General features: G+C 39.6%; 1 protein-coding gene across 15 annotated transcripts in view; it reads right to left on the reverse strand.

Annotated features, from left to right (window-relative positions):
- Positions 1–14759, reverse strand: part of NDC1 (NDC1 transmembrane nucleoporin) — a 65288-nt gene that overhangs the window by 24996 nt on the left and 25533 nt on the right. For 5 of the 15 annotated variants that reach the window (XM_078331895.1, XM_002750845.7, XM_078331904.1 and 2 more), the window contains 6 exons: positions 13677–13812; positions 12377–12469; positions 10269–10350; positions 7179–7334; positions 3598–3843; positions 3384–3499 (listed from right to left, as the gene is read on the reverse strand). In XM_078331895.1, coding sequence (XP_078188021.1) covers positions 3384–3499; positions 3598–3843; positions 7179–7334; positions 10269–10350; positions 12377–12469; positions 13677–13812 — 829 coding nt within the window. Of the gene's footprint in view, positions 1–738; positions 892–3383; positions 3500–3597; positions 3844–7178; positions 7335–10268; positions 10351–12376; positions 12470–13676; positions 13813–14759 lie in introns of all 15 variants that reach the window. The other 10 variants (XM_078331892.1, XM_078331900.1, XM_078331899.1 and 7 more) reach the window with 5 other exon arrangements.

The following is a 14759-nucleotide window of genomic DNA, read 5'->3' on the forward strand; positions in this document are numbered from 1 at the left end:
CTTAAATGAAAAAATGAAACACTTCACATCTTGTAGGCAAAGAACAATAATACTTAAACAATAAACCGTGTCACTAAATACCTTTGTACTATAAATTGAATAACCAAGATGGGCCAGCTAACCTCAACTGTATTCCCATGTATACAGGTTTAACCCCCAAATTAGAGCCCTGCCATAAAAAAAAAATAAAAAAATAAAATTCTAAGTGGTTCTGGTGAAATTCTTTCTTTTTTTTAAAAATTTTATTTCATAAACAGGGTCTCTCGCTTTGTCACCCAGGCTGGAGTGCAGTGGTATGATCATAGTTCACTGCCACCTCTAATTCCTGGGCTCAATGGATCCTCCCACCTTAGCCTCCTGAGTAGCTGGGAATACAGACATACCACCATGCCCGGTTAATTTTTAAATTTTTTTGTACAGATGGGGTCTCACCATCTTGCCCAGGCTGATCTCAAACTCGTGGGCTCAAGCAATCCTCCTCGCCTCAGCCTCCCAAAGTGCTAGGATTACAGACTGGAGATATTTTTTAAGACCATATTCTTTCTCAATTCTCTGTAACTGTCCTACCCTTTAGCCTCTTAATACCAAAAAAAAAAAAAAAAAAAAAAAAAAAGTATATTTCTCTCACAGGAAAAAAAAAAAAAGCTTTTTTTTTTTTTAGGTTCTCACTCTATCACCGAGGCTGGAGTGCAGCTCACTGCAACCTCTCTGCCTTCTGGGCTCAGGTGACTCTCCTACCTCAGCCTCCCAAGTAGCTAGGACTATAGGAGTGCACCAGCACACCCAGCTAATTTCTGTATTTTCAGTAGAGACGGGGTTTTGCCATGTTGCCCGTGCTGGTCTCAAATTCTCAGGCTCAAGCAATGCTCCTTCCTTGGCATCCCAAAAGTGCTGAGATTACAGGAAAAAAAAATATCTTAAGACACAAAGTAGTTTTCTAATAGTTGACATTCCCAGGGGGAAAAAATATTCTTAGTATCAACTAACAGCTAACCCAACTAACTTGAAAGTGAATCCGCTCCTACCATACTCTCACCCAAAGCTGCATGACTAGTCATTGAGGGCTGACAGCAAGCAGCACGTGTCTGTTTGAGCAGAAAGTTGTGCGGCACTGTATCTACTCATGGCACAGAAAGCCCTACGGGATCCTGAAGTTTATAAAATGCCTCTAACTATTCATTCCCTTTCATCAGTCATTCCATCTGCAAACATGTTACAATTTCTCTCATATTAAAAAATAACATGACCAGCGTGCCAGCGTGGTGGCTCACGCCTGTAATTCCAACTATTTATGAGGCTCAGGCAGGATGACTGCTTGAAGCCAAGAGTTTGAGATCAGCCTGGGCAACATAGGAAGACTGTGTCTCTACAAAAAATTAAAATTAAAAAAATTAGCTAGGCATGGTGGCGCACACCTGCAGTCTAAGCTACACAGGAGGCTGAAGTGGGAGGATCACTTGATCCTGGGACTTCAAGGCTGCAGTGTAGCCATGATCATAATACCATTGTACTCCAGGCTGAGCAACAGAGAGACCAAGAACCCATCTTAAAGTAAAAAAAAAAGGTTCCACGACCCCTCAATTCCTCCCAGCTATTGCCCTATTTTTCTGTTCCACTTACAACAAACTCCTTGAAAAATGTGGCTTTTCTTGTGGTCTCCAATTCGTGTCCCAGTCTCTCCTGAACCCATGCATTCTGGCTTTTGTCTGCAACTACTCCAGCCGACAGCTCTTGTCAAGGACTCAGCTGACCTTCACATTACTAACTCAACAGTTCATTCTTAGCTCCCGTCCCATGCTATCCATCCACAGCATCTGACACTCCCACCTTCTCCTTGAAACTCTTTTTTGGTTTTCTACCCACCCCAGAGGCTGCTCCTCAGTCTCCGTTGCTATTCATCTCCCAGGCCTTTGGCCACTGGAGGGCCCCTTTCTTGGATCTCTTCTCTATCTACATTAGAGTTTGCATCGAGTCTCATGGCTTAGAATACTGTCTATACTCTGAAAACTTCCAAAGTTACATTTCTAGCCCAGAACTTTCCCCTACACTGCAGATACATGTCTACTTTCATTGTATTTCCACCTGGTTGTCTCATAGGTATCTCAAAATTGGCATGTCCAAAACAAACTCCTGATTTCCCTCCCCTCACCTCTATCAAATCTCTTTCTCCAGAATCATCAGTAAATTCCAACTCAATAAACTGCAACTATATTATTCCATATCTTCAGGCAAAAAACCTTATGAGACAACACTGGCTCTTTCTAGTATATACTACAATCAAACCATAAGCTGATCCTGTTCCATCTACCTTAAAATACATACCTAGACCTTGATCACATCTTACACCCCCACCACAACCACTCTGGTCACAGTTACCACCACCTCCCACTAGATTACTGCAACAGCCTTAACACCATCTCTGGGCTTCCACACCTACTTTGTAAGAGTTGAGTCCCAACACAGCCCCTAGAGCAGCACTTTCAAAATGTAAGTTACATCATATCATTCATTTTTGCAGGCAAGACCATACAGCGGCTTTCCATCCAACTCAGAGGCGAAGCCAGTCTTTATTACAGCCAATGACCCAGTGAGCACTGGGTGCCTGCTACCTCTCTGGCCTTATCAACCACTTACCACTCTCCCCTCACTCACTCTGCTCCAGCCACACTGGTATCCACACTGTTCTTCACACAAGCCAAGTCCATTCCCATCTCAGGTGCATTGGGCTGCTCTCTGCCCTCCCTTCAAGTCTGTGATCAGTCATCGCCTTATCAATGAGACTTCCTCTTATCACTCCACATAAAATGATACTCTCCCCTGGGAACTCTCTGTCTTCCTTGCTCTATTTTTCTAGATAAGACTTAAGACATATCAAATTTCTTCCCTCCTATGCATGTTTTCCGTATCTTGAATACGACCTATTGAAATGCATCTTACAGTCAATAGCATGTCATGGTTTAAGGCATCATTTTTTTCTCAAGAGTACATAAAATAAGACTTACAATTAATGATATTTTATATTTCAGAGAAACAGAGTATAAAACATTTTCTTACTTATTGATTTCCCCTCACTCGAATGTAAATATAATATGGGTGAGGACTCTGTTTTGCTTTCCCAGTGCCTAAAAGCATACCTTGCATATATACAAAGAACTTAAATATTTCTTACATGAAAGAATTCACAGGTTATCAGTCAAGTCATATGAAATTACAGTGTGTACTGCTCAAACCAGTCAAATATTGGCTGTTTCATTTGAGTCAACTTAACACATGAAGCATTAAAAAAAAAAAACCCTTCTTATTCCTGATGACTTACTCATGTGAGATCCTTAATGTTCTCAATGTTACATGCAAATATAAATTCTATAACCATATCATCCTACCTGTTCACGTTTATTCTGAATCCATGAATAAATCACATTGGGTTGTCTCACTGTCTTACCCTCAGCACTAATAGAGGTAGATGGAGAAGGATTAGAAAATTCAGTCATTTGCTGATCTATTTTTAAAAAAGAAAAGAAGGCAAGATAAGAACTTAGGCTGTCTGATACTCTGCAACTATGACATTTAAAATCTTAGAAAATATATAGTTCTCACCAGAAGCAGATGTCCATAATCTTGGCCCTCTTCTTATTAGCTGAGGACTTTGCGGTGACCCATAGCAGGTATTTACATCAAAAATTCCAGCCATCCGATGCATTACACTAGAGCCAAATGGGATCCCAGGGGGACTCGCAACATCAGGTGTAGATAATTTTGAAGAAAACAGTGATGTTTTAACTAATGGTGGCACTGAAGGCCGAGGCATCTGGCTAGACTTTGGTGTTTGAAAAGTAGTTTCTTCTATAAAAGAACAGATTCAGTGCTGAAGAGGCAACCCGATCCAAGCAGGCTAGCAGCAACACTCTCAGATTTTATACCTACCAAACTTTTGTTTAATGCATTTACCCAAAGCTCAGTAGATTGTTTCCATTTAGGATTACATTGTCAAGATCCAGATTTTATTACTGTAATTCAAGCTCCACTCAAAGAGCTTTATGCATCATCTTCTGTCAGTGATACAGTCTCTCTTGTTTTTTTCTCCCATCCATGAACATCTTCATCTTCAAAGTCAGTTTCTCTAACTCTAAGCAATTTTGAATGAACTCATCAATTCACATTTTATTTCTGAATGGCAACTTTTATTACTGCATTAGAATCTATCCAGTTTTACTACATTACTATTTTAAGTATTAGTTAGCTGAACATACCAAATCTATATTGTGAACATGTAATGGAAAAAAAATGTTAACCTTACCCCATTTTTCCCAAAGTTTTTTTCTTTCCTTTTTTTTTTTTTGTTTTTTTGAGGCAGGATCTTACTAGCCCAGACTGGAGTACAGTGGTGTAATCTCGGCTCACTGAGGCCTTAAGTTCTGGGGCTCCAGTGATCCTCCCGCCTCAGCTTTCTAAGGAGCTATGAATACAGGCATGGGCTACTATGCCTGGTTAATTTTTTTGTGTACAGATGGTTTTGCCATGTTTCCCAAGCTGGTCTTCAACTCCTGGGCTCAAGGAATCCTCCTGCACTGGCCTCCCAAAGTGCTGGACTAAGACATGAGCCATCACACCTGGCCACAAAGTTCTTTCAAGTTAACAAGAGTCATACTAACAGCTCTTTTGCCCAGAATATCTATAAATCTGACCTGTAAATAGCTTTTTCAAAAATCATCTGATAACTCTTCAATTTAGCAAGAGTCTGTGTGCAAAAACAAAGGAACTTTTCCTGCCATTCCAGCACAAGCCACAAAAACAAACTGCATTAGGATTCCATCTTCTTAATAAAACCCCCATAAGAAATTAAATATCACAAGTACAAATTTTTTATTATATGACTTTTTTTTTTTGGAAGGAATCTCACTCTGTCGCCCAGGCTGGAGCGCAATGGCATGATCTCGGCTCACTGCAACCTCCATCTCCCAAGTTTAAGCGATTCTCCTGCCTCAGCCTCCAGAGTAGCGGGGACTATAGGTATGCAACACCACAGCCAGTTAACTTTTGTATTTTTAGTAGAGATGGGGTTTCACCATATTGGCCAGGATGGTCTTGAACTCCTGACCTCAAGTGATCCGCCTTCTTTGGCCTCCCAAAGTGCTGGAATTACAGGCATAAGCCACCATGCCTGGCCCATTATATCACTTTTTAAAAATCAGTGGAAATTAGAAATCTTTGAAAAATCAATTTAAAAATTAAGACTGGAGTTTTTAAGAGTTTTACAATTATTCCTCAAAATAAGAGACATTTTTGCTTAGTGATGGTATACGACAAAAATTTATAATAATGAATGTTCCATATTTGGTCAGACTTGTGATCTACCCAATCCAGGATTACAATGATCTTTCTAACATGCTAATTTGATGGAACTAGCCTATTCAAAATTCTCCAATGGCTCCGTATCACTATAGGATAAAAATCTTTTATCACTGTAAAAATCATTTACACTGGCTGTGGTGTTGCATACCTATAGTCCCCGCTACTCAGGAGGCTGAGGCAGGAGAATCGCTTAAACTTGGGAGATGGAGGTTGTAGTGAGCCGAGATCATGCCATTGCGCTCCAGCCTGGGCGACAGAGTGAGATTCCTTCCAAAAAAAAAAAAGTCATATAATAAAAATTTTGTACTTGTGATATTTAATTTCTTATGGGGGTTTTATATATATAGGATAAAAATCTTTTATCCTATATATATAAACTTTCTTTTGTAGCAAACAAGGCTTCCTTTCATCATCAAACATCATCTTACCCAATCAGACTCCTTTTGGACAGATTTCCTTTTGGCAGTTATATTCCATCATTATTTGTGTGCCTTCCACTAAAAGGTCGGTTCCAAGAGTGCTTTTCATCTGTGATTCCCTGGCTTCTCACACACTGCTTGGTATGCAGTAGGAATTCAATAAGTATTTGTTGAATAGAGGAATGCTGATCTGAAAGTTGATAACATCTGAAATACTCTCAAACCTTTCAAAACCTGACATCTGTGAATTTATTTAAATCATTTTTCATATGTAATCTATTTGAGACTATGGCTCCACCAGAGTAATGACTTTGAAACCAGATCAGTTTGCTTTGGTCCATATAGTAATTTTTAAATATCAAGATTAGTTGCCAATGTTTAAAAACTGAAAGGTATCACCTCAAACTTTTTTTAGATTTCAGGCTTCTCTTTTTAAAAAAGACTGGAAGTTCACATACCAGATCCAAAGTCCCATATGAGAACAATGGAGCAGGGCTAACCAAGAGCTTCTCCCTTCAGATGAAGTCTGTACTCACAGGTTTACCACCGTCCTCAGCCAGTTTTATTCATTTTCACTAAATGTCTGGCTCCAAAACACATGGAACATTAAGTCCTTTTATCAGTCATCTTCTACTTAAGGGATGTGGTAAACAGAACAAGTTCCTCCACCTATACTTCTTCCTCTCAGCTTCTGTCTTTCAAATGGAAAGGGTACTAACATTATGTCCCACTCCCAAATCACTCAATCATCTCAGCTGCTCTTCTCTGGGACAGCAACTTTTTGTCTCTGGGCTACTGTAACCAGAACAGTAACAAATATTGTCTGTGAAAATTCACCTGGCTTTATACTAGAGTAAGCTGAAGTCTCCTATTTAATAGCCATCATTTTGTTAGTGTTTTTAATGCTACCACCACACCGAACTTAATTTGTTTCAAATTAACCATTGAAAAACTGCACATACTTATAGTGTACAATGTGATGTTTTGGACTTAATTTTTCCAATCTACAATGATACCCAGGTATTTTTCTTGGTTCAATATAATATGTCATATGTTAGATCAATTTTCCCTAAAAATATACACCTCACACTCATATAAGTATTCTTAGATTACCTATGGTCACTTGAACCTCCCAGGTTCAAGTGATTCTCCTGCCTCAGCCTCCCAAGCGGCTAGGACTACAGGCACACGCCACCATGCCGGGCTAATTTTTGTAGTTTTAGTAGAGACAGGGTTTCACCATGTTGGCCAGGATGGTCTCGATCTCTTGACCTCGTGATCTGCCCACCTCGGCCTCCCAAAGTGCTGGGATTACAGGCGTGAGCTACAACGCTCAGCCTACTATGGTCATCTTTCTTAGGAAAAAAAATGTAAGTGTTTTCCCCTCTTAGTAGTCCTAAGTGTTACCTGGAGAACTAAATTTCTTAGGTTCCACTGGGTAAGATGAAGACACTCTCCCATTCGTAGCAGCAGCTTCTTGATAGAGAACCAGCTTCTGAGTCATACCGTTTAAAAGATTCAAACACCCCATTGAAATGGCTGTCCAATTGTGGGGATGTCCACCTAGGAGGTCCAAGCACCAGCTTTTAAAATGTAAATAATCTTATATTCTCCCCACAAAGTGAGGGAAAAAGTAAGAAATTCCACATTGTGTTGTGCATCATAACCCACTTTCCTTAGTTAAGCTACTGTTTACACTCATGACATCTAGTACACAGCAGGAGTTCAATAAATACTTGGATGAATTAAGTTTCCCAAAAATCTACAAGCAAAAACTTGCTATTTTGCCATTGAAAAACAAAACAAAAAACTCTCAAATTGGTCGCTAAAATAAAGCCAAACACTAGATCATACCTTGAGTGAGAAAGACCAGGGTTACTTCACCAGCAGTAATAAACAGACTGCTATGACTGTGAACAATGAACTAGGACAATGAACACTAGAATGTCCAACGAGATGCACTCCATGGTCCCCAGTGACCTCTAAACTGTTGTGTCTGACCCCCTGGGATTCCTTACAGTTTCATGTTGTAACAGCCCCTATTTGCTGTTATACCTGTGGGAACGACTCATTAATAATGATCACATTTTACACTCAGAGAGCTTACAGATCTACTATCTTATTTAACTTAAACTACTGTGTTGCCATTCCTTTAAAAATTCCCTTATTTCTCATTATCATTTGATAAGACCTTTGTCTCCTAGAGTTACTATATAAAAATCAAGTATGCTTCATTACGAATTAATAGCAGAGAAGTCTACTGAAAACTTGTATCCTGTGTGCCAAATGATCATGCCCTCTTCACTTAGATCTCTCCTTAAACATTCCTCACGTTGTCCAACTCAGAAGGAATAGCACTTAACCTACAAACACACACACACACAATACTCCATCTGTAGGCCTCAGGATATTTTGTTCTACTGTAATTCAGGTACACTAGGAACTGCATAACCAATTAATTTTTTGTTTTTGTGATGGAGTCTTACTCTGTCACCCAGGGTGGAGTACAGTGGTGGGATCTCAGGTCACTGCAACCTCTGCCTCCAGGGTTCAAGCAATTCTCCACCTCAGCCTCCTGAGTAGCTGGGATTATAGGTGTGTGCCACCACGCCCAGCTAATTTTTGAATTTTTAGTAGAGACAGAGTTTCATCATGTTGAAATTCCTGACCTCGGATGATCCTCCTGCCTCAGTATCCCAAAGGGCTGGCATTACAGGCGTGAGCTGCACCCAGCCAGTTAAATTTTAGAATGTAGTAGAATGCACACTCTCTGGCAGAGCAAACGCCACCCCTTTACAGTTTATTTGAATCTCTGGTTAAAAAAAATATTTAGTGTATAGAATTTCTATGTTAACTCAAACCTGACAGAAAAGCATTGTTGTAGTTAATTTTCCACAGTATCAACTCTGAGTTTTCCATGCTACTAAAAGGAGAGTGGTTCTAGTCAATTATATTTTTATATAACTGGGTTGTATTTCCATATAATATTTAACTATAGAAGGTTTATTGTCTGGCATTTTATCTGGTAATTGGAAAGTCTGGCAAAATAATGAAGAGATTATTAAAAAGAAGATGAAAAGCTGGTTGGGTGTACTGAGTCAGACCTGTAATCCTAACACTTTGGAAGGCCAAGGCAGGAGAACTGCCTGACTCTAGGCGTTCAAGACCAGCCCAGGAAATACAGCAAGACCCCATTTCAACAAAAATTTTAAAATTTAGTCAGGTGTGGTGGCACACACCGGGTGTGCACCTATAATACCATCTACTCGAATGGCTGGGGTGGGAGGATCCTATGTGTCCAGGAGTTTGAAGTTACAGTGAGCTGTGATAATGACACTGTACTCCAGCCTGGTGACAGAGTGAGACTCTTGTCTCTTTAGAGAGACATTTAAAAAAACAAACAAACAAAACCAGAAGAAAAGCTACCCAGGTTCTCTGTTTCCCACTGATGCCTGGGACTGGACTGTTTTCCCTCTAGGAACAAGCAAAGAACTGGCAAAGTCGCAGCCTTGAATAGCATGGCAAGAACAGTAGGTAAGTTTCCGAGCTGCCGAGAGCAACCTTGGGTCACCATTAAATCTAGTTACTTCCTAATTTTTATTAAAGGGAGGCAGAATAGCATAGCAAAAGGAGGAGTCCTGTACATGGAGCCAACTGACAGGACTCTTATTCTAATTCTGACATTAACTTTATTTAAGCCAATCTCTGAGACTTATCTCTCCCATCTAGAAATTAGACCACCTCATTTTTAAGATGCTTTGTAAACTTTTGAAGCAGTAAAACTTTTAGAATTCTTTTTCTGGGTGGGGAGGAGGACAAGGTCTCGCTTTGTCACCCAGGCGGGAGTGCAATGGTACAATCTTGGCTCACTGCAGCCTCAACCTCCGGGGCTCAAGCAATCCTCCCACCTCAGCTCCCCAAGTAGCTGGGACAACAGGCACATCCAACCACGCTGGGGTAATTTTTTATAGAGAAAGGGTCTCACCATGTTGCCCAGGCTGGTCTCTAACTCCTAAGCTCAAGTGATCCACCCACCTTGGCCTCCCAAAGTGCTGTGATTACAGGGGTGAGCCACTACGCCCAGCCAAACTTTTAGAATTTTTTTTTTTTTGAGATGGAGTTTCACTCTTGTTACCCAGGCTGGAGTGCAATGGTGCGATCTTGGCTCACCACAACCTCTGCCTCCTGGGTTCAGGCAATTCTCCTGCCTCAGCCTCCTGAGTAGCTGGGATTACAGGCACGCACCACCATGCCCAGCTAATTTTTTGTATTTTTAATAGAGACGGGGTTTCACCATGTTGACCAGGATGGTCTCAACTCTTGACCTCGTGATCCACCGGCCTCGGCCTCCCAAAGTGCTGGGATTACAGACGTGAGCCACCGCGCCCAGCCCTGATGTATATTTTATTAAATATACCTTTCTCACCGAAAACTTTAAGTGAATCACTTTCTACACACACACACATGCCTAATCAGGTCTACTACTTTTAGCAATACCTGGTTGGCTAAGGCTAAAAACTTCTTGTCTTCGTGAAGGCGAATACTGAGAAAGCAACATCAGGTCCTGCAAGGCTAAATACTAAAAGGGGGAAAAAACACATATTAATTTTTTTAACCTCTACATAAAATCTCACTAATTGGGTTCATCATTATATATCCAAGAGGAAATTAATTAAACTTTTTCAGACACACACAAAAAGTCTCAGAACCATAACCTTCCTTTCTAGGTTTCCATAACTTTCCTACCTCTACGTCCCCTATCTACTACAGGTTCCAGCTACAAGGAACTACAGAACTCTCAATGCTCTTTCCCAGCTCTGCGATAGGAAATTGAAATATCACTTCCTCCTGGAACTTTCCCTGGCTTCCCTCACACAAACATACACTCTCATAGCTTTCAACCATGGCACTAAGAGCATGTATTATAACTGAATGTTTACTTGTCTCATCTGATTCTACCCATTAAACTATGAGGCCCACAAGAAAACAATGTCTTACTTGCTACCATATCCAAAAGCAGTGCCTAGCACATGATACCTATTAATTTTTTCTTTGAGACAAAGTCTCTGTTGCCTAGGGTGGGGTGCAGTGGCTCCATCTTGGCTCACTGCAACCTCCGCCTCCTGGGTTCAAGCAATTCTCCTGCCTCAGCCTCCTGAGTAGCTGGAACAACAGGTGCACACCACCACACCTAGCTGATTTTTGTATTTTCAGTAGAGATGGGGTTGGTCGAACTCCTGACCCCAAGTGATCCGCCCGCCTCAGCCTCCCAAAATGCTGGGATTATAGGCCTGAGGCACCACACCTGGCCACCCTATTATTTTTCACTTTACTGAAAATCTTCATCTTTTCCCAGGCAAACCTCTTTACTCATCCTTCAAGATGCCATCCTTCTCTGAAGTTTTCTTGTATTGGTCCCAAGCAGAATAAGAGGTCCCATTGTATTTGCCACAATACATTTTAATTATTTTGGGTGTCTGTATTCATGTATTCATGGCCCACTAGGCTGTGTTATGTCTTATTCATCATTCTACCAGAAACAACTAGTGAAGACTGACGTGCCAGTAAAGATCCGATGAGTAACCAAATGAGTAACTAATACTTTTATTTAACAAATTAGTTATAATTAAAATTAAAAGTAATTCATTTTCTTATTTGTTTATAAATTATTTAGACTGTATTTTCTTTTAACATTTTTGTTTGTTTGTTTAGAGATGGGGTCTCACTCTGTCACCCAGGCTGGAATACAGTGGCAGGATCACAGCTCACTGCAGCCTCCAACTCTTAGGCTCAAGCACCTGCCTCCGCCTCTCAAGTAGCTGAGACCATAGGCTTGTGCCACCATGCCACTCAACTAATTTTTAATTTTTGTTGAGATAAGGTCTCCCTATGTTTCCCAAGCTGGTGATGAACTCCTAGGCTCAAGTGATCCTCTCACCTCAGCTTCCCAAAATGCTGGAACACTACACTCAGCCTCTTTTAATCCTTGCTAATGGACCTTTTAACAGGATCACACATATTGTAGATCTAGTTTAAACTTTCGAATTGCAATTTGAACCTAAACAATTTATGCTTACTTAGCTTGATTTGTAAAATCACTGCAACATCTTTAAACTCTTTTGATTGTTTAGTTTTATGATTATTACCAGTAATTCATATTTAAGGAGAGTTCGCTAAATGTCTATGTATTACTAAGCACTGTCTTTGATCACAAAAGCCAACCAATACTACAAGAGTAAAAATGTTTTGAGGCAGTGAATAAAAAATCAATAATGCTTTGTTTTGCTATCATGAATAGTTTGTGAGAAGTTAATGTATATGATTGCATATCATTGTATTTCATGCTTGGAAATACGCTTGTATCTGTTTTTGAATATAGAGTTAACTAGCTTATACACATACATTGTACTGTACACTTACATTTTAGTCACTTGGAATGAAAATTGAAAAAAAAACCAGCATTAACAAGTAAATGATTATTATCATCCCAATAAGAGAATATTTTAGGCCCTCAAAAAATACATCTACTTATGTATGCTAAATATTAAGTTCATTGAATAAAGTTAGAGAAAACTGTGTGCAGATACGAAATCCAGTTTTGATACCTTTATGATGGGCGGAGGATTGCTGTTTAACACTTTCGGAAGGCACTCATCTGACCCTTCTGCAAATGGTGGTTGAACAGGAAACACATGAGCCTATCAAATATAATAAAAATAAAAACCAAAAATGATTATTTTCATGATCATCCTACACTCGGTAAGCATACACAAATTAAAACTCATTATAAAAAGAGACAGCACAACCAAATTGACATCTTTCATGCTCCTTGCAAAGACAGGTTAAAGTTACATCAACCCAAACACACCATTTTTTTTTAATGTTACCTTCCCAACTTTAATAGCCTCTGGCTCTAAAGAATAAAAACCAATTTCACAAACAAGGATTCCCCGAAGCCACAAACCTACAGAGATGGTAAAATAAAACAAAATCACTAATTTTCTAAGACAAGCACTAGGATGATAGGAAAAGATTTCTGTGGGAATTATCCAGAAGCTCACCTCAATTTCCAAAATAATTTCTTTAATTTTAAAACTTTCCTAATTCAAGGAGACGTGAAGAAAAAAAACAAAGTTAAATGTCTGTGCATCTCTAAGAATGTTATGGAAAATTAAAAAAAAAAAAAAAAGTTCCTTCACAAAACAAATATATTGACCAGGTGCGGTGGCTCATGACTGTTACCTCAGCACACTGAGAGACTGAGGGCAGATCACTTTGAGGTCAGGAGTTTGAGACCAGCCTGGCCAACATGGTGAAACCCAGTTTCTACTAAAGATACAAAAAAAGTTAGCTGGGCATGGTGGCATACACCTGTAGTCTCAGCTATTCAGGAAGCTGAGGTGAGAGGATCACTTGAACCTGGGAGGCGGAGGTTGCAGTGAGCCAAGATCAGGCTACTGCACTCCAGCCTTGGTGACAGAGCAAGACCCTATGTCAAAAGAAAAAAAAAAAAAAAATCTTATTGCCTCATATTTAAATATTTTAATAGTAGCTATGCCAATGGCATGGAAAATTAAAGTAAAATGCAAGTCCATTTAGTATGTACTCAGTAGAGAAATGGAAGGCCCCAGAAGACAACTAGCCTGTCAATAAAGCATAGTGGCAGTCCATTCAGTTTAATTTCCAAAAATTAAGTGAATATCCACACTGTTCCTCTGAAAAAAAATACAAAAATACCACATAAATGGTGGTTACAAATGATATGGCTCCAATAGTCTCAGAAGAGAGACCAAAAACTAACTTATGGAAATGGTTTTGGATGTGCTGATCAGTGTGCTCTGCCAAAAATCAACCATGCACTCCAAAACACTAAAGTACTAACAACAAGAATTTCAAAAAACATACCTCTGTGGCATAGATTTTGAAGAGTATCCATGAGATATACCAAGTCGTCAGGAGAAAGACACCACACAGCCAGACATGGTAGAGTAATGAGAGGTTTAAGAGGCCACTCACTGTGTCAAGTGGCCTATGAACCTGCCTGTGAACACAGAAGTAACGATTAATCCTCTAGGAAAAATGCAATCTAAACATTAACACACTGAAGTCTCCACACTGAGAAACACATATTATTTCCAAATAACAATGTTGACATCCTCCTTTCCTTTGGTACCCTTACAGAGTTCTTTCCCTAATACTTCCTTATGAGGTACATCAGGGAGCTTTAAGGGAAGCAAAGACCTATATCGGGACTACAGTTTCTTGTGTTCCAAATCTTCACTGACATTTACTACAAAGGAAGAATGAGCTAAGCCTATAAGCCTCACTACAAGCAGCTGGATGAAAGTTTATTATTGTTGCTTTGTAGTCTAATACCTCAAAACCATTAAACATGAGTACTACCTCTTCTGGACCAGATTTCAGCTTTCTCCTTATGCCCTATAAACCACAAATTCACAGTCGTTAAAAGCACATGCAACTAAATAATGTTAAAGCAATTTAAGACACTCTGTTAGAATGCTACGTAAAGCTAATGCCGCCATCTTTCCAAAATCTTGAATAGATCAATTAGCAAAGTTATTATAATCCTACAAGCAGCAATTGGGAAGACCAGGATTCAAACGTGACTGCCATTTCTAAGTGTTGTGATTAGGTAAATCACTCAATCTATCCACCCTTGGTTTCCTCATCCATATAACAGTGGCATAATCTCTTCATTCTTCCTCTTAGGGCTATTACAATTTTTAAAACAGCTTACATTAGGAGTGCCCCGCACAGTACTTGACACTCACTGGGGGAGTCAACCAATAATGAAGTTATTTTTAACTTATAAGTTAATATTTACTGAGGCCCTGACATAAAGGACAGAATATCAGGCACTCAGCCATACACACAAAACATTTTTTGAGTGCAAGGAAAATAAAGCATTGCTAAATTTCTATCAAATACTACTATTATTTTTCTCTTTCCATTTCACCTAGTTTCAAA

Source organism: Callithrix jacchus, chromosome 7, assembly GCF_049354715.1.
Source record: "Callithrix jacchus isolate 240 chromosome 7, calJac240_pri, whole genome shotgun sequence".
NCBI lineage: Eukaryota > Metazoa > Chordata > Mammalia > Primates > Cebidae > Callithrix > Callithrix jacchus.